Genomic DNA, 22,869 nt, shown 5'->3' with positions numbered 1-22,869 from the left:
TCAAGGGTTATGGCGAGAAAGCAGGAAGGGGGTACTGAAGTTTCATGTTCAGCCATGAACTCATTGAATGGCGGTGCAGGCTAAAAGGGCTGAATGGCCTGCTCCTGCACCTATTTTCTATGTTTCTATGTTTCTATGTAACCCTCTGAGAGAAGAAATTTCTCCTCATCTCAGTTTTAAATGGGCGGTCCCTTATTCTAAGATTATGCCCTCTAGGTTTAGTCTTCCCTATCAGTGTAAGCATCCTCTCTGCATCCACCTTGTCAAGCCCCCTCATAATCTTATACGTTTCGATAAGATCACCTCTCATTCTTCTGAATTCCAATGAGTGGAGGCCCAACCTACTCAACCTTTCCTCATAAGTCAACCCCCTCATAGAAGCAGAAACATAGAAAATAGGTGCAGGACTAGGCCATTCGGCCCTTCGAGCCTGCATCACCATTCAATAAGATCATGTACCCCTTTCCTGCTTTCTCTCCATACCCCTTGATCCCTTTAGACGTAAGGGCGATATCTAACTCCCTCTTGAATATATCCAATGAACTGGCATCAACAACTCTCTGCTGTAGGGAATTCCACAGGCTAACAACTCTCTGAGTGAAGAAGTTTCTCCTCATCTCAGTCCTAAATGGCATACCCCTTATCCTTAGACTGTGTCCCCTGGTTCTGTACTTCCCCAACATTGGGAACATTCTTCCTGCATCTAACCTGTTCAGTCACGTCAGAATTTTACATGATTCTATGATATCCCCTCTCATCCTTCTAAACTCCAGTGAATAAAGGCCCAGTCGATCCAGTCTCTCCTCATATGTCAGTCCAGCCATCCCTGGAATCAGTCTGGTGAACCTTCGCTGCACTCCCTCAATAGCAAGAATGTCTTCCTCAGATTTGGAGACCAAAACTGAACACAATGTTCCAGGTGAGGCCTCACCAAGGCCCTGTACAACTACAGTAGGATCTCCCTGCTTCTATACTCAAATCCCCTAGCTTTGAAGGCCAACATACCATTTGCCTTCTTCACCACCTGCTGTACCTGCTTGCCAACTTTCAATGACTGATGTACCATGACACCCAGGTCTCATCGCACCTCCCCTTTTCCTAATCTGCCGCCATTCAGATAATATTCTGCCTTCATGTTTTTACCCCCAAAGTGGATAACCTCACAGTTATCCACATTATACTGCACCTGCCATGCATTTGCCCATTCACCTAACCTGTCCAAGTCACCCTGCAGCCTCTAAGCGTCCTCCTCACAGCTCACACCGCCACCCAGTTTAATGTCATCTACAAACTTGGAGATATTACACTCAATTCCTTCATCCAAATCATTAATGTATATTGTAAAGAGCTGGGGTCCCAGCACTGAGTCCTGCGGCATCCCACTCGTCACTGCCTGCCATTCTGAAAAGGACCCGTTTATCCCAACTCTCTGCTTCCTGTCTGCCAACCACGTCAGTACATTACCCCCAATTTTGCTTTTATTTTACACACCAATCTCTTATGTGGAACCTTGTCAAAAGCCTTTTGAAAGTCCAAATACACCACATCCACTGGTTCTCCCTTGTCCACTCTACTAGTTACATCCTCAAAAAATTCCAGAAGATTTGTCAAGCATGATTTCCCTTTCATAAATCCATGCTGACTTGGACCTATCCTGTCACTGCTTTCCAAATGCGCTGATATTTCATCTTAAAGAATTGATTCCAACATTTTCCCCACTACTGATGTCAGGCTCACCGGTCTATAATTACCCGTTTTCTCTCTCCCTCCTTTCTTAAAAAGTGGTGTTACATTAGCTACCCTCCAGTCCATAGGAACTGATCCAGAGTCGACAGACTGTTGGAAAATGATCACCAATGCATTCACTATTTCTAGGGCCACTTCCCTAAGTACTCTGGGATGTAGACTATCAGACTCTGGGGATTTATCAGCCTTCAATCCCATCAATTTCCCTAACACAATTCCCTGCCTAATAAGGATAACCTTTCAGTTCCTCCTTCTCACTAGACCTTCGGTCTCCTAGTACTTCCAGATTTGTGTCTTCCTTTGTGAGGACAGAACCAAAGTATTTGTTCAACTGGTCTGCCATCTCCGGAATCAACCTAGTGAGCCTTCTCTGAACTTCTTCCAAAGCAAGTATATTCTTTCTTAAATATGGAAACCAAAACTGTACGCAGTATTCTAGGTGTGGCCTCACCAATACCCTGTCATCATCATCATAGGCAGTCCTTCGAAATCAAGGAAGACTTGCTTCCACTCGAAAAGTGAGTGCTTAGGTGATGGAACAGTCCAAGCTGGGAATTACAGTCTCTGTCACAGGTGGGACAGACAGTTGTTGAAGGAAAGGGTGGGTGGGGAGTCTGGTTTGCCGCACGCTCCTTTCGCTGCCTGCACTTGCTTTCTGCAAGCTCTCGGCGACGAGACTCAAGGTGCTCAGATCCCACCCGGATGCTCTTCCTCCACTTAGGGCGGTCTCTGGCCAGGGACACTCAGATGTCTGTGGGGATGTTGCATTTTATCAAGGAGACTTTGAAGGTGTCCTTGAAATGTTTCCTCTGCCCACCTGCGGCTCGCTTGTCGTGCAGGAGTTCCGAGTAGAGCGCTTGCTTTGGGAGTCTTGTGTCAGGCATGCGAACAATGTCGCCAACCCAACGGAGCTGGTTGAGTGTGGTCAGTGCTTCAATGCTGGGGATGTTGGCCTGATTGAGAACACTGACATTGGTGTGTCTGTCCTCCCAGAGGATTTTCAGGGTCTTGCGGAGACATCGCTGGTGGTATTTCTCCAGCGATTTGAGGTGTCTACTGTATACGGTCCATGTCTCTGACCCATACAGGAGGGCGGGTATCATTGCAGCCCTGTAGACCATGAGTTTGGTGCAAGATTTGAGGACCTGACCTTCGAAAACTCTCTTCCTCAGGCGGCCGAAGGCTGCGCTGGCACACTGGAGGCGGTGTTGAACCTCGTCGTCGAGAAAATGGTCCATGTTTTCCAGGGCCATGCCGTAGATCTTGATGACTGGGGGCAGTGCTGTGTGGCGGGGTCAGGTTGGTGGAGGACCTTTGTCTTACGGGTGTTTAGTGTAAGGCCCATGCTTTCATAAGCCTCAGTGAAGATGTTGACTGTAACTTGGAGTTCAGCCTCTGAATGTGCGCAGATGCAAGCATCATCCGCGTACTCTAGCTCGACGACAGAGGATGTGACGGTCTTGGATCTGGCCTGGAGACGACAAAGGTTGAAATGTTTCCATTGGTTCTGTAGTTTAGTTCCATTCGCCTGGGAAGCTTGTTGAGTGCGAGGTAGAGCATTGCAGCGAAGAAGATCAAGAAGAGAGTTGGCGCGATGACCCAGCCCTGCTTGACACCGGTCCGGATGTGGATTGGGTCTGTAACGGATCCGTTGGTCAGGATCACGGCTTGTATGTCGTCATGGAGCAGGCGGAAGATGGCAACAAACTTTTGGGGGGAGCCGAAACGGAGGAGAACGCTCCATAGTCCCAACTAGAGGAACCCTGTTATCAGCCACTGGGAAGGTCATCGCTAGAATTCTCCTCAATTGCCTTCTCCCTGTGGTTGATGAGCTCCTCCTGGAGTCACAGTGCAGATTCTGTCCACTACGGGGCACAACAGACATGATCTTTAAGGCCCAACAACTGCAAGAGAAATGCAGGGAACAATACCAACCCTTGTACATGGCCTTCTTTGACCTTACAAAGGCCTTCGACACAACACCCTGTATAAATGTAGCAAGACTTCCCTGCTTTTATACTCCATCACCTTTGCAATAAATGCCAAGATTCCATTTGCCTTCCTAATCACTTGCTGGACCTGCATACTAACCTTTTGTGTTTCATGCACCAGGATCCCCAGGTCCCGCTGTACTGCAGCACTTTGCAATTTTTCTCCATTTAAATAATAACTTGCTCTTTGATTTTTTATGCCAAAGTGCATAACCTCACACTTTCCAACATTATATTCCATCTGCCAAATTTTTGCCCACTCACTTAGCCTGTCTATGTCCTTTTACAGGTTTTTTGTGTCCTCCTCACACATTGCCTTTCCTCCCATCTTTGTATCGTCAGCAAACTTGGCTACATTATACTCGGTCTCTTCTTCCAAGTCATTAAAGGCACAGCAAGGCAAGCATGCGCATGCGCATGCGCAGCTCCACCTCCTCACTGATTTGAGAGTGGGAAAATGGAGGAGCAGGGAGAAAGGCAGAGAGCGCACCACTTCTTGGCCACAGCCCTTGAGGCCTTCCTTGAGCTGTGGAGAGGTGCAACAATGTGCTACAACCTGGAGGGGGACGAAGGCCATCGCCAAGGGTGTTCAGGAGGCTGTGGAGGGAGGTGGCCCAGCACGTCTCTGCCCACGACATAGTGGCCAGGACAGCGACTCAATGTTGCAAAAAACACAACAACCTCACTAGGGTCATCAGGGTAAGCATCCTTTATATTAACCTTGTAATGTGTTCATGTGAGCCTTACAAAATATAAAGGCTTTACACTGCCCACCCCTTCTCTATGTGTACCAGGCCATGCTCCTCATTGCTGGAGGCACCCATAAACCTCTCTATCCCCTCACCACACATGCCCCACCCCTCCAAGCATCTCTCACCTTCTCGCTCCCGACTCAGCCTCAGGACACCCATCAACACCTTTTAACTCTTCATATGCAGTCACAGGCCTTCAGCCTCATACTTACTCATAGCTCTTTGTCCCCAAATTCCACCTTTGACACATCCACTGATTGCTGCCACATAGGCTGAGATGCAAAGATTCACACCTCGGGACATTTGAAAGAAAAGAAAGACTTGTAATTATATAGCGCTGCGAGTCACATGTGGCACACGAGTCGCTACAGACCCACTGACAACTACTTGTTTTGATCATTGCAGGCCAATCTCGCCCACAACAGGCGAGAGTAGGAGCGGACAGGAGGAAGGGAGCCAGACCTCCAGCACCTTTCTGCGACCAAGGAGCGAGTGTCCGCCCTCATGGGCGCACCAGGCAGGGCAGTGGCGGCCAGCGAGGCAGAGCCCACACATGACGGTGATGTTTGTGAATGAGATGTCCATTTTCTGTGAGAGCCCTGAACCTTGAGCTCAGATGCCTTACAATATGTAGCTCCAAAATAACGATGCTCCCTCCTTCTTACCTTCCTGTCCCCTCCCCAACTGCTACTCACACTTGTGTTGCTTTGTGCTTACAGATGATCCGCAGTCTGCCCGTCAGCTGCTGTCATCACACGAAGGGGAGGATGAGGAGGACGTGGAGGACGTGGAGACGTGTGTGGCCACAGAGCGGAACCCGTCCACAGTGCCAGTGAGTGGGGAGACCATGGGGTTTGTTGATCCTGATGCTCCTGGTACCAGTGGCCTGCAGCAACGTGCAGCGCGAGGGGAAGCTCGGGGGCCAGCTCTCCGGAGGGCAAGTCGGCCCAGGAGTTCTGCTCAGAGACAGGCAGATAAGGACCTTGATTGGGAGGCTATGTCCAGGGAATCCATGCAGATACAGCGTGAGATTATGGGTGCACTGGGGAGGGTGCCGCAGAGCGTGGATACACTTGCTGTGAGTGTGGCAGAGGTTAATGCTGGGAAAATATTTCCCCTAGCTGGGGCCTCTAGAATACGGAGTTACAGTCTGAGAATAAAGGGTAGCCGATGTAGGACTGAGATGAGGAGAAATTTCTTCACTCAAAGGGTTGTGAATCCTTGGAATTCTCTACCCCCAGAGAGATGTGGATGCTCAATCGTTGAGTCTAGTCAAGACAGCTCACTAAAATTTGGGGAACTAAAGGAATTAAGGGACATAGGGATAGTGCAGGAAGGTGGAGTTGAGGTAGAAGATCATCCATGATCTTGTTGAATGCCAGAGAAGGCTTGAAGGGCCAAATAGCCTACTCCAGCTCCAATCTTTTATGTTTTTATGGACCTTTCATCTAGGAGGGATGTCAACATAGACTTGGGTCCTCATGGCCCCACTGCTGTGCAGCAAGGTACTCTCCAGCTCCTTGCTAGCAGAGAAGCGCGGGTAGCCCATGAGAGGGATAATGATGAGAGGGGACATGGTAGTGGGAGCACGCCTCTCAAAGCACTCACACGTTTCCCTCATTGCTCCCCCCTAGTCAGAGCCTTAGATGCCTCCTCGGATCGCGATTGCAGAGTCTGCCCCTGCACAGTTGCAGGAGGAACAGACTTTGGCGGGGCCATCACAAGCTCCAAAACCTAGAGGACATCCGCCAATAATGTCTATGCAGTCATAGCAGGGAACTGAGCAGGCTGCCTTGAGAACTCGTAGAAGCACACATATGTGAAATATGAAACACAAGTAGATGTACAAGGACCTTGGTGTTTTAATAAATGTTTGTGTAAAGTTTCCGCCAGTGTGATGCCACAAATAAAAATATTTATTTTCACCATGTTAGAGTCAAGGCCAAGTTTGTGTGCAACTTTGGAAGTGGCTTAGTGAGTTGTAGTGAACGGCAAGACAAAACGTTTCCTCCAGCAGTAGCGGTCAGTGTGAAAGTAATGGCTTGGTCATTGTCAGGATGCTTTATGGTGTTGCTGTGGAGTGGTGGAAACCTGGTGCAGCATGTGGCAGCCATATGGGTGTAACGCTTGAAGTTGTAAATCTAGCCATGCTGGGGCCATCCCTGGTCTCCCAAGCAGCAATGAGCTTGGGAGCTGGTGGGATCTGGACCAAAGGTTTCCCTCCTGCTCCTCCTCATTTTCCAGTTGATGCTGCTCCTGCTCCTCCTCCTCCTCCAAAGAGACTGCACACTCAGTGCCTTGCTCCTCATGCAGCGACAATCCTCGCTGCTGCGTATTGTTGTGCAGAGCGCAGGAGACCACGACGATTCTGGAGACCCTGGGTGGTGCATACTGAAGGGCTCCTCCAAATCTGTCAAGACATCTGAAGCGCATTTTCAGCATGCTTATTGTCTGCTCTGGCGTGGCTTTCATTATATCTCTCCTGGGCCTCAGTGCTTGCTCTCTTCAAGGCTGTCATGAGCCATGTCTTCAGTCGATAGCCCTGGACTCCAAACAGCCAGCCGGAAAGTCTGTTTGGAGGAGTGAAGAGCTGAGGGAAGGTGGACTGGCAAAGGATGAATGGCAATTTGGTGCACACATGCTTGATAATCTTCCTATGGTTGGAGACCAGCTGCACATTGAGGATGTGAAAGCACTTGCAGTTGACAAAGACTCCTGGGTGATGATGGAGTGCTCTAATAGTCACATGTGAGCAGTCGATGATGCCCTGCACTCTTGGGAAGCCAGCCAGAGTATCAAAGGTGAACGCCCACTCAGTAACACTGGCTTCATCAGTGGAAAAGTTGATATAATTGGCTGACTTGTCAAAGAGGGTATCAGTGTCTTGGGTGATGCATCTGTCGACAGCCGACTGCGAGATGCTGCAAATTTCTGCTGCAGGTCCCTAAAAGTGGTCTGATGCCAAACAGTTGAGGACACTTGTGACTTTGGCAACCACTGGTAAAGCATGACCACCCACTCCTCTGGGCTGCAGGTCTTGCACCAGCAATCTGCAAATGTCTACGTCGACTTGGCGCAATAGCCTGAGCCTTCTTTGGCACTACTGCTAAGTCATGTTGAGGAAGCTCATCCTCTGTCTGTATACTCTGTGTTGGGGGTATCGCCTCTAGCAAGGTGCAGCCCTGCGCTAATGTCCTCTGTCCTGTGCAGCTCGCAGGTGGTTGAAAAGAAAGACTTGCATTTATATAGCACCTTTCATGACCATCGGAGAAATTGGTGGTGTTGTTGGTCCTGCTGTTATGTCTGGTGCTGCTGGTATTAGGGCTCATCGTGGTCTGATTCTAAAGACCAAGGTGAGACAGTATAAACGGCACCCATGCTGATGTAATAGATGGCAGGCCAAGTAGAGATCAGAGATACAATCTGTCAATGGTGTGATAGGTTCTATCAATGAGGTGACAGTGAATCCCGACTTTGCTGAAAAGACGTACAACCTCCAGAAAGCTAAATCTGTGCTGACAATGAGCTCAGCAACAGCATCTGCCTGAGGAAAGTGACCAAGTGTCAGATGGGAGTATTTATTGTGCTTTCCATGCAGTGCACTAATGAGCTGGATCAATGGCCACTGAACTTCCACCTCAGGTTCACAGATGTGGTTCATGAGCTGCATGATTCCCTTGATCATCCAGGTAAATTTGAAAGGCAGGGTTAAAAAGGATCTGACAAGTACCAAATGATCATCTAATTTACTTCGACTGCCTCTGCCGTGCGGGTCGCTGCACGCTAGCAAATGCACCTGATGGAAAGGCACGTGGGGGTGGGATGACACCAGGTTACCAAACTGCTCCAAGTTATTTAATATTTCCTTCCCAAGCCGCCTCCAATCGCACCCACACGGATGTCAGAAAATTCCGGCCCAAGTCTATTTGTGCACCGATCAACCACCAAGATGAAATTTATGAAGTATACGTCGGGTCCGAAATTGCCCCCCGAATAAAAAGTGGCGCACCAACCGTTTTTGTTGGGTTTTTTCTCCGCCCCAATCCATGGCACGGAGAGTTGACCATTATTCAGCACTTTGATTTTTTTTCCGATCGCGGCGGTGTTTGGGACAGCTGCAGGGCAGAAGTGCCCATGGAGCAGACGTCACTCGGAGTCATCAGCGCCACGCTGATGGCGTCAACATGTTGCTGATGATGTCAGCGTGATGCAGACGTGCTGCGTCGCGCTGATGTGTCACAAAGTCCGTCCCCTTCAGTTAAAGGGGAGGGCCGCTGCGAACTGCTGTTAATTTAGTTTGGCCGACTGGACCACCAGGGAGGGTTTCGGCTGGGCCAGTGGCACGGTACCCAAAAGGGGTGCCGGGCTGCTTGTTGGAGGCCCGGCCGAACCCGTGGGTGCCATTGTTGGGCCGATCTTGGAGTCGGCCGACAATTAAAATAAAATGGCGGCCGCAACAGAGTGCCCTCCCCTTTAAGGGCCCTCCCCTTTTAGGGCGGATGCGCCGTCCAGCCACACACAGCTTCCCGCTGGGGAAAGCTGATGGGGGCACCGAGCGGCAGCCGCACCGCTCCAGGTGGTCAATTTCCTGCACGAGGCGGATAAGGGGCCGCCGCCGGTCATGGGGGGTCTGCGCGTGCCCGACAGGGCGGCAACACGGGCAGCCCGGTAACGATCACTGTTGGAAAACAAATGGAGGCCGATTTCATAAATGTCGGTGACTCCGCGCCAACTAGACGGTGAGTCCTTACTGACCCGTGGCTGACTTTTTGAGGCAGTCATGGCTCTTATTTTGCACACTAACCTCTTATGTGGGACTTTATCAAAGGCCTTCTGAAAATCCAAATACATTACATCCACTGGTTCTCCCTTATCTATTCTATCAGTTACATTCTCAAAGCACTCCAGTAGGTTTGTCAAACATGATTTTCATTTCATACATCCATGTTGACTTTGTCTAATCCCGTTGATATTATCCAAGTGTGCTGTTATCACATCCTTTATAATAGACTCTAGCATGGTAAGGCCAATTCTGCGGCGGGAACAGGACTTCCACGCTGGGGGATAAAATTCACGGCCCCAGAAGGTTACCGCCCCCAAGATGGGAGCCTGTGCGGGGAGGCAGAGGGAAGATGAGGGGAGACAGGGGTGGGGGATGGAGGGGAGAGTGGTGGAGGTGGGGGGCGGTGAAACACAGGGCGGGGGACAGGAGGGGCCACATTGCAGCGGAGGTATGGGGGGGGGGGCGAAGTGTGTTGGAGGGGTGGGCCTGGGGTCTCTGTGCCTCGGTGTGGGGAGTGTTCAGAGTGGGGTGGACGGGTTGACTGCGCAGATGGCGGTTGGTGGATGTGGTGTGGTTGGCGTAGCGGGGGCGTGGCTCCGGGGTGGCCGGGGCTGGGGGCTAGACATCCGGGGGTGTTCGGCATTTGGGAAGGATTCTGACGGGACGGGGCGGGTTGGGTGCGGGGGGTGTGTTCCCGGTGTTGGGTGGGTCTGGAGCCGGGGGGAGGGGCACACTCTTGGGATGGGGGGTGGGCTGTTTGGGGCTGGGATTGGGAGAGACTTCTTCATTCGGGGAGTTGTTGGCCTGTGGGGTTCCCTGCCACGGAGAGTTGTTGATGCCAGTTCATTGGATGTGTTCGGGAGGGAGTTGGATGTGATCCTTGCGGCTGTGGGGGTCAGGGGTGTGTGGAGGGTGTGTGGGGGGGAGGTGCTGGGGTGGGTGATCAGCCATGATCTTATCAAATGGTGGTGCAGGCTCGAATGGCCTACTCCTGCACCTATTTTCTATGTTTCTATGTTTCTATGTTAAAGTGGCAGTTTCGGCCCCAACCCGGTTTTTAACTCCTCCTGATTTAAAAAAACCCCACAAAATCCCTCCTTTTCGCTCAGTGGCATTAAACATATTTAGTTCATGTAGTATATAAGATATACAGGGTAGAGCTCTGATACTATATCCTGAAATTGTGATACCTTAGCCCTAATCTCAGAAGATAATGTGCGAGAACACTACTATAATGTTTCTATTTCTGATATCATTTATCTTTAAGGATTCTCAGAGAGAGATTGTTCAAATTGTACTAAATTAGAGTTAGCTTTGTGCATGAATGGAAGTCTAATTGAAACTACATCAAGACTGTTTGACCTTATTTCATATGGGATCCACAATCATCAGGAGGCAGAGCGATAACAAATAAACTCCAAAGTATAGAATTACTTTCATAATTCTATACTTTCAATGTGAATGCCATCCTACTATTACTCTATTTTCAACTCATCAAAAACACTCTGGGGTCAGGTGGTACAAATTATCAGAATTCTCTGGTCTATGGAATTGTAGGAGTAAGCAGAATTTTAATTTCATACAGCATCCAGTGGTAAATTTAAATATATTTGTATGATTTGTGATATTGGGCCTGAAATTCTGGCCTCACCGGGTCGGTACATAGAAACATAGGGCCCAAGTTTCGGCCTCAGTTGCCCCTGATTTTTTGGAGCAACTGGTGTAGAACGGAGTATCTTAGAAATTTAAATTCTCGGCATTTAGTTTGCTCCAGTTCTAGTCAGTTAGAACAGTTTCACTTTGGAACAGAATTTTTTTTTCAAAAGGGGGCGTGTCCGGCCACTTACGCCTGTTTTCAAAGTTTCGGCAGTGAAAACTTACTCCAAACTAACTTAGAATGGAGTAAGTGAAGATTTTTGTACGCTCGAAAAAACCTTGTCTACACTTTAGAAATTCAGGCGTAGGTTACAAATTAGGCGTAGGGAACGAGGTGGGGGGGAAGTGGGGGGGGGGGAGGGAAGTCATTAAATTCTACAATCAATCCTTAGTTATACTTATACAAATATTATACAAATAAATCTAACCTGAATAAAAATTTATAAGCAAAGAAAAGATGAAATAAACCATGTTCCTACCTGTGTGAAACAGCAGCAGCCTTCGAGCTGCTGTGCTTCAGGCAGGCCTTTCATGTTGGAGACAGGCACGGGTGTGGCGTCAGTGTCTCGATGGCAGCCCCAACAGCGGCAGCAAGCAGCCTTCGAGCTGAGCTGCTGTGCTGCAGGCAGGCCTTCATTCTGTTAGTGGCTGGCCGGCAGCCGAAGGATCAACACCAGATGCACGCAGCTTTTCAAGGGGGTTGAGACCATTCGGCCACGCTTAAGGGGCAGCGTCAGTGGCTCGACGACAGCCGAGTCCTTTTAAAAATGGCCGAGTGCCAATGTTTGTTTGACACTGCGCGTGTGTGCACGCTCCAACGTGCACGCGCAGGGTTGCCGGCGCCACGTTGGCTCATTTAAATTGGACCCGCCCCCCACTACTTACAGAATCGGCACGAGTGTTTGGCTCCGCTCCCCGCTGTGAAGAGCGTGCTGCGTCAAGCTGAGATCGAGCTCCGAGGAGCCGGAGAATATCGAAGTTTTTTTCTAGCACACTTTTAGGCGCGAAGAACAGGCGTCCAGCTCGGAGATGCGCCGTTTTCGGCGCGGGCCAAGACCTGTGGCCATAGAAAATAGGAGCCATAGTAGGCCATTCGGCCCTTCAAGTCTGCACCGCCATTCAATATGATCATGGCTGATCCTCTATCTCAATACCATATTCCCGCTTTTTCCTCATATCCCTTCATGTCTTTTGTTTTGAGAAATCTACCTATCTCCCTCTTAAATATATTCAGTGACTTGGCCTCCACAGCCCTCTGTGGTAGAGAATTCCACAGGTTCACCACCCTCTGAGTGAAAAAATTTCTTCTCATCTTGGTCCTAAATTTCCTACCCCGTATCCTGAGACTATGACCCCTTGTTCTAGACTTCCCAGCCAGGGGAAACATTCTCCCCGCATCGTGTCTATCCAACCCAGTCAGAATTTTATACGTTTCAATGAGATCCCCTCTCATTCTTCTAAACTCTAGTGAATACAGGCCTAGTCGGCCCAATCTCTCCTCATACGACAGTCCTGCCATCCCAGGAACCAGTCTGATGAACCTCCGCTGCACTCCCTCTATGGTAAGTATATCCTTTCTTAGGTAAGGAGACCAAAACTGCACACAATACTCCAGGTGCGGTCTCACCAAGGCCCTGTATAACTAGTACGACATCCTCGCTCCTGTACTCAAATCCTCTTGCAATGAAGGCCAACATACCATTTGCCTTCCTGACTGCTTGCTGCACTTGCATATTTAGTTTCAATGACTAGTGTACAAGGACACCCAGGTCCCTCTGTACATCAACACTTCCCAAGCCATCACAATTTAAGTAATACTTTGTCCTTATGTTTTTCCTACCAAAGTGGATAACTTCACATTTATCCACATTATACTGCATCTGCCATGTGTTTGCCCACTCACTCAACCTATCTAAATCGCCTTGCAGCGTCTTTGCATCCTCCTGACAACTCACAATCCCATCTAGTTTTGTGTCGTCAGCAAACTTGGAAAGATTACATTTGGTTCTCTCATCCAAATCATTTATATATATATATATATATATATAGTAAATAGCTGGGGCCCAAGCACTGATCCCTGTGGTACCCTACTAGTCACTGCCCGCCACCCCAAAAAATATCTGTTTATTCCTACTCTCTATTTCCTGTCAGTTAACCAATTTTCAATACATGTCAGTACATTAACCCCAATACTATGTGCTTTATTTTGCACACTAACCTCTTATGTGGGACTTTATCAAAGGCCTTCTGAAAATCCAAATACATCACATCCACTGGTTCTCCCTTATCTATTCTATCAGTTACATTCTCAAAACACTCCAGTAGATTTGTCAAACATGATTTTCCTTTCATACATCCATGTTGACATTGTCTAATCCTGTTGATATTATCTAAGTGTGCTGTTATCACATCCTTTATAATAGACTCGAGCATTTTCCCTACTACTGATGTTAGGCTAACCGGTCTGTAGTTCCCTGTTTTCTCTCTCCCTCATTTTTAATTAGTGGGGTTACATTTGCCACCCTCCAATCTGCAGGAACTATTCCATAATCTATAGAATTTTGGAAGATGAGAACCAATGCATCTACTATTTCCATGGCTACCTCTTTTAGTACTTTGGGATGTAAATCATTAGGCCCTGGGGATTTATTGGCCTTCAGTCCCATTAGTTGTCCAGCACTATTTTCTTACTAATCATCATTTCCTTTAATTCCTCTTGCTCACTAGACCCTTGGTTCCCTAGCATTTCTGGGACGTTATTTGTGTCCTCTTCTGTGAAGACAGAACCAAAGTATTTATTTAATTGTTCTGCCATTTCCTTGTTTCCCATTATAAATTATCCCGTTTCTATCTGTAAAGGACCTAACATTTGTCTTCACTAATCTTTTTCTTTTTACGTACTTGTAAAAACTTTTGCAATTTGTTTTTATGTTCCTTGCAAGTTTACTCTCATACTCTATTTTTCCCCTCTTAATCAATCTCTTGGTCCTTTTTTGCTGAATTCTAAACTGCTCCCAATCTTCACGCTTACTACTTTTTCTGGCAACTTTGTATAACTCCTCTTTGGATATAATACTATCCTTAATTTCTTTTGTTAGCCATGGTTGGGCCACTTTTCCTTTTTTGTTTTTACGCCAGAAAGGAATGTATAACTGTTGCATTCATGCATTCATTCCTTAAATGTTAGCCATTGCCTATCCACCATCATGCCTTTAAATGAATCTTCCCAATCTATCATAGCCAATTCATTCCTCATACCTTCGTAGTTTCCTTTGTTTAGATTTAGGACCCTAGTTTCAGATTGGACTACTTCACTTTCCACCTTAATAAAGATTTCAATCATATTAAGGTCACTCTTCCGGAAAGGACCCCATCTCATTACACAATACCCAATCTAGGATAGCCTGTTCCCTTGTAGGCTCCTCAACTGGCATGTGTACGGACATATGAATGATCATCTAATCATTGCACTAATTCAGGAAGACAATGGCCTCTTAAAAGTTAGGAATAATTTCTTGTCCCAATATACTTTTGAAAGGAACAATTTACGTTAGCCGTAGTTCAGAGGTTAGCATTCACGCCTCGGAGTCAGAAGTTTGTGGGTTCAAGTCTCACTCCAGAGACTTGAGCACAAAAATCGAGTGCAGTACTGAGGGAGTGCTGCACTATCAGAGGGGCCATTTTCAGATGAGACAGTAAATCAAGACTCTGTCTGTTCTCTTAGGTGGACATGAAAGATCCCATGACACCATTTCAAAGAGGAACAGGGGAGTTATCCCCAGTGTCCAGCCCAATACTTATCCCTCAATCAACATCACTAAAGAAAACAGATTATCTGGTCATTAATGTTTGTGGGAGCTTGCTGTGCGCAAATGGCTGCTGTGTTTCTTACTCATATCATCATAGGCAGTCCCTCGGAACTGAGGAAAACTTGCTTCCACTCTTAGCTTGAGTTCTTAGGTGCCTGTACAGTATAATACAAGAACCACAGTCTCGGTCACAGGTGGGACAGATAGTCGTTGAGGGAAAGGGTGGGTGGGACTGGTTTGCCGCACGCTCTTTCCGCTGCTTGCGCTTGATTTCTGCATGCTCTCGGCGACGAGACTCGAGGTGCTCAGCGCCCTCCCGGATGTACTTCCTCCACTTAGGGCGGTCTTTGGCCAGGCACTCCCAGGTGTCAGTGGGGATGTTGCACTTTATCAGGGAAGCTTTGCTGGTGTCCTTGTAATGTTTCTGCTGCCCACCTTTGGCTTGTTTGCCGAGAAGGAGTTACGAGTAGAGCGCTTGCTTTGGGAGTCTCGTGTCTGGCATGCGAACTATGTGGCCTGCCCAGCGAAGCTGATCAAGTGTGGTCAGTGCTTCAATGCTGGGGATGTTGGCCTGGACGAGTTAATGTTTGTGCATCTGTCCTCCCAGGGGATTTGCAGGATCTTGCGGAGACATCGCTGGTGGTATTTCTCCAGCGACTTGAGGTGTCTACTGTACATGGTCCACGTCTCTGAGCCATACAGGAGGGCGGGTATTACTACAGCCTGTAGACCATGAGCTTGGTGACAGTTTTGAGGAACTGACCTTCAGGCGGCCGAAGGCTGTATTGGCACGCTGGAGGCCGTGTTGGATCTCATCATCAATGCCTGCTTTTGTTGATAGGAGGCTCCCGAGATAGGGGAAGTGGTCCACGTTGTCTAGGGCCACGCCGTGGATCTTGATGCTTTGGGGGCAGTGCTATGCGGCGAGGACAGGCTGGTGTAGGACCTTTGTCTTACTAATGTTTAGCGTAAGGCCCATGCTTTCATACGCCTCGGTAAATACGTCGACTATGTCCTGGAGTTCAGCCTCTGTGTGTGCACAGATGCAGGCATCATCCGCGTACTGTAGCTCGACGACAGAGGTTGGAATGGTCTTGGACCTGGCCTGGAGACGGCGAAGGTTGATCAGTGCACAGCACTGAAGTGTTTAGCACCTAGATTATGTGTTCAATGAGCATATCTGAATAAGAACCAAGTGCTATCACTTCTTAAAATATCTCTGTGTAGTATTTTTAATACACTGGTTAATTCATTTACATCAAGTGATGTTAACAAGATCATTAATCTAATTAAATAAACCTAAGTATTCAATCTATAATATAGCTGAACTAAATATTCTGATACGAATCACAAACAACTGAAGACAAATTGGTAGATAATTATGCAAAATGTAATTAATAAATACATCAGTGGCCTGTGACATCAATACAGGTGTACTGCGATCTAACCAGCAGCCCTTAAAGGGATCGCGGGAGCTGCCAAAGAACAGCTAAGTCTCTTGCTTTTTACTTAACTCAATGTAAAGCCAGGAGGAACAGAGTTATACTGCAGCCACTGCTGGCCCGCAGTTGCCACTCCCCCTCCAGCGTACCTCCCCCCACAACCTGAACCTACCAGTGGACTAAGCTTTGTATGCTAGCCAGATGACTTTGAGGAGACCCTGACTGTCAAGCTACATCAGGACGTCCGATTTGTCCCCATAGCTCATCAGTTTTATGGAAATAATTTGGAATGAGCTTCGATCTTCCATCATGAACATGCATTCCAGATGCGCCACCCACTTCGTGTCAGGACAGTGTGTGTAGAACTATCTCTTTGCTAAAATCGTGAGTTTGAAGTGCTGCAACAGCATCTATTTCCATTCATGGTGTTACTGAAGAAAAGGTTTCACACAAAACACCTCCCCCTCAATCCCATTGGCATCAATGTTTCCACACAGGTTTTTGCTATATTTACTTGTTGAGTCTACAGCAGGGTCCAGTAGTTTTAAAGCATTAAATACAGGAATTTTAAAAATCCTGAGACACTCAAGTTAAGTGTACATGTATTGTCCTTCACAACATTTGCACAATAATAAAACAATTCAGAATACATTTTCCTTTACAGAAGTATAAATGAAATATCTATGCTTACTAAAACTAACCTTTTATATTCTTCATATAGCCAGTTATTCTTTACTTCCTCAGGGGGTCCCTGAAGGGAATCTTGCGCCATTGCTATGGAGCTTTGAGGTGCTTGCTCCTGCACAAAGTTCAAGGAACTATAAAAATAAGAAAGGCAGACAAAAATAAATAAACTGTGATTTAAAAACAGTTTATAAAATTGTGAAGTATTGATGTAAATTAACCCAAGAAAGGAAAAGGATGGAGGTGAGAGGAAATACTTTCATTACTGGTCCAATAGATAACCTGAAATTGCAGGGCTAAAAGAAAAAAATAATTAAAAATCTTTTATCAGCTGGAAACTTTTCATGCCATTTTACATAGCTGTGGAAGTGTATCACATTGAAGCAGCTCGTGTGTTACCTTGATATATGGCTATAGCAACTTGCAATAATATAGAAAATTTCACCCAAGATGCTTCACAGGAGCATAACAAGAAAAAATTGACAGGTCCAAAGAAAGAGATATTGGGACAGGTGGCTAAAAGCTTGGTCAAAGAGGTAAGTTGTAAGGAGGGTCTCAAAGGAGACAAGAGTACAACACAGTACTAAAAATAGATTTAAAATTACCTAGGTTTTTATCTAAAATTGTTCTGGAATGTTCTTGTTCAGATTACAATTAGATATAAATGCAAATGTAATTCTACAATTTTTCGACAAATCATTTCCCCTCTTCTACATGCACTGCACATTTAAAAAATGTGGAAAACACACCATTGATTTCTGAAATTGATATTTTACATAATTTTCTTACAATTTATAATTGCATTGAGCATAAAAAAAGTTAAAGAATTATAACATTTTATTTGTTTTTGCAAAACGTGAACAATCATCAAGGGTTATGAACACAATTGGTGATGCTTAACTTTGTGTTGAGTATGGTATCTCATGCAATAGAACTGCACGTGGGAAGTGAAAGGTTACACGCCCAGCAAAGTTCAAACCTCCTATTTCACAACTCATTTATTTTTTTACATTTTAAACTACCATTCCCGATATGTTTCTACAGGAGATGTAGGTTGTGCCAAAGAAATAATATTGTCTATTCCTTCACCAAAAGAATGCGTTGTATAAAAGCAGCTCTCAAATTATCAATTCCTCTGTGATGGTATCTTTAACCTTCTACAGAAATTAATACAGATATACAATCTATACAGTAGCAGATGTGTTTAAATAGTCAGCTTTTACTCAAGCAAGCTCCTTAATATACTTTGGCATTGCATCCAGAACATATATACTTACATTCTACTGATGGCAGCAGTGGAAAACTATTTATTTAGCTGGGGTTTCTGCTCAAAAACTCACAGGAAATATGCTCACTAGTTTTACGTAACTTATTGACCAACTTGTTACGGTTGCAATCCAATTTTTGCAATTAGTTTCCTGCTTTCAGTTACCATCTCTTCACAACTCAGTGATCATTTTTTATTGAAACATGTGGTCATATGTAATTGTTTTCACATTTTATTGGTTACATAAGCTCTTATAATAATATTCATCATAGCCTTTTAATCTGTTTCTGCTAAAAAAAAAAGGATAGGGCACTGGACAATTAATTTTGTGTGTACTCATTGTTCTGGCATTAGTGCTGTCCTGTCATAATGCATTTGTTTATTTTAAAGGAGATGGCAAGTGCACAAAGTAATACCTCCAACATAAAGGCCTGGATTTTATCCAGCTCCGCCATTTTATATGATCTTGGCTGATCCAATCATGGACTCAGCTCCACTTCCCTGCCCACTTCCCATAACCCTTTACTTCATTATCGCTCAAACATCTGTCTATCTCTGTCTTAAATATATTCAATGACCCAGCCTTCACAGCTCACTGGGGCAGAGAATTCCATAGATTTACAAACCTCAGAAGAAATTCCACCTCATCTCAGTTTTAAATGGGCAGCCCGTTATTCTGAGACCATGCCCCCTAGTTCTAGTTTCTCCTATGAGTGGAAACATCCTCTCTGCATCCACCTTATTGAGCCCCCTCATTATCTTATGTTTCAATAAGATCACCTCTCATTCTTCTGAACTCCAATGTGTATAGGCCTTTAATGAATGTAATGACGCACAAGACTTGTTACTGTAAACTGCCTCAAGTGTAAACCTGATCCAACTTTATTTGCTCCCAAAGTAACCCCCATGACATGGTACCCGCGCTTATATACCAGTGACCACGCATGTGCGCGTACAGCCCAATGACCTCCGACAGTGGCGCCCCCGGTGTCTGGTAACCCCAAGCATAAATACATAACAAGGCCCAACCTACTCAACCTATCCTCCTACGTCAACCCCCTCATCTCCAGAATCAACCTAGTGAACCTTCTCTGAGCAGCCTCCAATACAAGTATATTCTTCCTTAAATACAGACCAAAACTGTATGAGGTACTCTAGGTGTGGCCTCACCAATACCCTGTACAGTTGTAGCAAAACTTTCTGCTCTTATACTCTATTCCCCCTTGCAATAAAGGCCACCATTCCATTTGCCTTCCTGATTACTTGCTGTACCTGCATACTAACTTTTTGTGTTTCATGCACAAGGACCCCCAGGTCCCTCTGTACTGCAGCACACTGCAATTTTTCTCCATTTAAATTATAATTTGCTTTACTATTTTTTCTGCCAAGGTGGATAACCTCACATTTTCCCATATTATACTCCATCTGCCAAATTTCTGCACACTCACTTAGCCTGTCTATATCCCTTTGCAGATTTCTTGTGTCCTCCTCACAATTTGCTCTCCCACCCATCTCTGTACCATCAGCAAGTTTGGCTACATTACACTCGGTCCCTTCATCCAAGTTATTAATATAGATTGTAAATATTTGAGGCCCCACCACCGATCCCTTTGGCACCCCACTAGTTACTGTTTGCCAACCAGAAAATGACCCATTTATCCTGACTCTCTGTTTTCTGTTAGTTAGCCAATCCACTATCCATGCTAATATATTACCCCCAACCCCATGAACTTTGATCGTCTGCAGTAACCTTTTATGTGGCACCTTATCGAATGCCTTCTGAAATCCAAATACACCACATCCACTGGTTCCCCCTTATCCACCCTACTTGTTACATCCTCCTTCTTTTAAGACCCTAGGATGCAAGCCATCAGGTCCAGGGGACTTGTCTGTCTTTAGTCCCATTATTTTACTGAGTATTACTTCTTTAGTGATAGTGATTGTATTACATTCCTTCCTCCCTATAGCCCCTTGATTATCCATAATCAGGACTGGTTTGATGAAAATGATCAGGAGATCGAAGAACTAATAGATCGCAAGCGCAAAGCATTTCTGAGCCTCAAGCAACAACGCAACTCGGAAGCTGCAAAACAACATTACAGACGGCTCATGGCTCAGGTCCAACAAAAAACCCAGGACCTAAAGAACAGGTGGTGGATGGAGAAAGCACAGGAGATACAACAACTGGCAGCCAGCCACGATATGCGAGGATTCTTTGCTGCAGTCAAGGCCACCTACGTCCAAACTCCCAAGGCCCCACCCCACTCCTGACCAAATGGGGAAACACTCATCAAGGACACCGAGGCTGTCAGGGCCTTATGGAAGCACTTTGAAGATCTCCTCAATCGAAATTCTGCCTTTGACTCGAGAGTTCTCGACTCCATCCCGCAGCATGCGACCCGCCACCAACTCAGTGAAACTCCAACGTTGCATGAGGTAGGGAAAGCCATGAAACAGCTTAAGAATAACAAGGCTACGGGTGCGGATGGAATCCCTGCTGAGGCGCTAAAATATGGCGGAGAGGCGCTGTTGGCGCAGATACATGACCTCATCTCTCTCATCTGGAGGCAGGAGAGTATGCCGGGAGATCTGAGAGATGCAGTGATTGTGACCATTTTTAAAAAAGGGAACAAGTCCGAATGTGGCAACTACAGGGGAATCTCCCTGCTATCAGCCACTGGGAAAGTTGCCACTCGAGTTCTCCTCAATCGTCTTCTCCCTGTGGCCGAGGGGTTCCTCCTGAAATCACAATGCTGATTTTGTCCCCTACGGGGAACAACAGACATGATCTTTGCAGTGCGCCAATTGCAGGGAGCAGCGCCAGCCTTTATAAATGGCCTTTTTCAATCTTACAAAGGCCTTTGGCACTGTCAACCGTGAGGGTCTATGGAGCGTCCTCCTCCGTTTCGGATGCCCCTAAAAGTTTGTCAACATCCTTCGCCTGCTTCACATGCAGGCCGTGATCCTTACCAACGGATCCATTACAGACCCAATCCACGTCTGGACCGGGGTCAAACAGGGCTGCGTCATTGCTCCAGCCCTCTTCTCAATTTTCCTCGCCGCCATGCTCCACCTCACAATCAACAAGCTCCCTGCTGGAGTGGAACTAAACTACAGAACCAGTGGGAAACTGTTTAACCTACGCCGCCTCCAGGCCAGGTCCAAGATCACCCCAGCCTCTGTCGTTGAGCTGCAGTATGCAGATGACGCCTGCGTCTGTGCACATTCAGAGGCTGAACTCCAGGATATAGTCAATGCATTCACTGAGGCTTATGAAAGCATGGGCCTTACGTTTAACATCCGTAAGACAAAGGTCCTCCACCAGCCTGTCACCGCCACACAGCACTGCCCTCCAATCATCAAGATCCACGGCGTGGCCCTGGACAACATGGACCATTTCCCACATCTCGGGAGCCTCTTATCAACAAAGGCAGACATTGATGCGGAGATTCAGCATCGCCTCCAGTGCGCCAGCGCAGCCTTCGGCCGTCTGAGGAAAAGAGTGTTTGAAGATCAGATCCTCAAATCTACCAGAAAACTCATGGTCTACAGGGCTGTAAGTAATACCAGCCCTCCTGTATGGATCTGAGGCATGGGCGATGTATAGAAGGCACCTCAAGTCGCTGGAGATATATCACCAACGATGTCTCCCCTGGGAGGACAGGCGCACCAACATCAGTGTCCTCGACCAGGCTAACATCCCCTGTATTGAAGCACTGACCACACTCGATCAGCTTCTCTGGGCAGGCCACATAGTACGCGTGCCAGATACGAGACTCCCTAAGCAAATGCCTTATGTGGAGCTCCTTCATGGTAAACGAGCCAAAGGAGTACAGCGGAAACGTTATAAGGACACCCTCAAAGCCTCCCTGGTAAAGTGCGACATCACCACTGACACCTGGGAGACCCTGGCCGCAGACCGCCCAAGATGGAGAAAGTCCATCCGGGAGGGCGATGAGCTCGTCGAGTCTCAATGCAAAGAGCATGAAGAGGCCAAGCGCAGGCAAGGAAAGGAGTGCGCAGCAAACCAGCCCCACCGACCCCTTCCCTCGACGAATGTCTGTCTGTGGCTCTCATATCGGACTGTTCAGCCATCAAAGAACTCATCTTGGGAGTGGAAGCAAGTCCTCCTCAATTCCGAGGGACTGCCTATGATGATGATGTTTTTAGTGTCTTCGACCGTGAAGACCAATACAAAATATTTGTTCAAAGTCTCTGCCATTTCCCTGTTCCCCATTATTAATTCCCCAGCCTCGTACTCTAAAGGACCAACATTTACTTTAGCCACTCTTTTCCTTTTTATGTACCTGTAGAAACTTTTACCATCTGTTTTTATATTTTGTGCTAGTTTGCTTTCATAATCTATCTTCCAACTCTTTATTTATTTTTTTTTTAGTCGTCCTTTGCTGGTTTTTAGAAGTTTCCCAATCCTCCAGCTTCCCAGTAGTCTTGGCCATTTTTTATGCCCTCTGAGTATGGAGTAAATCGGACAGCAATTTCAGAGTCTGCACAGGCGCAGTTCAACGTGAACATCCGGAAGTTGCAGTCCGAGTTACCCTGCTCCTCCACAGGCTGTGCTATAACAGTACCTCGCCGATAGACTCGGCATTGAAATCCATGTAATGGTGTGAAGTTGCTGTACTTATCACTAGTTACTCACTAAACATGGCAGAAAAACTTAAGACTTGTGCATTCAGGAGTAACTGAATTTTTTTACGGCGTGATAAGCAATGTTCCCT

The 22,869-nt window shown here is 46.7% G+C and overlaps 1 protein-coding gene across 3 annotated transcripts in view; it reads right to left on the bottom strand.

Moving 5' to 3' along the window:
• Window positions 1-22,869, bottom strand: part of LOC139265594 (protein prune homolog 2-like) — an 808,581-nt gene that overhangs the window by 230,075 nt on the left and 555,637 nt on the right. For 2 of the 3 annotated variants that reach the window (XM_070882707.1, XM_070882715.1), the window contains exon 9: window positions 16,881-16,997. In XM_070882707.1, coding sequence (XP_070738808.1) covers window positions 16,881-16,997 — 117 coding nt within the window. Of the gene's footprint in view, window positions 1-16,880; window positions 16,998-18,140; window positions 18,189-22,869 lie in introns of those variants that run through there. The other variant, XM_070882724.1, reaches the window with a different exon arrangement.

This window comes from Pristiophorus japonicus, chromosome 1 (assembly GCF_044704955.1).
Source record: "Pristiophorus japonicus isolate sPriJap1 chromosome 1, sPriJap1.hap1, whole genome shotgun sequence".
NCBI classification, from domain to species: domain Eukaryota; kingdom Metazoa; phylum Chordata; class Chondrichthyes; family Pristiophoridae; genus Pristiophorus; species Pristiophorus japonicus.
This window is presented reverse-complemented; position numbering and strand designations above follow the sequence as displayed.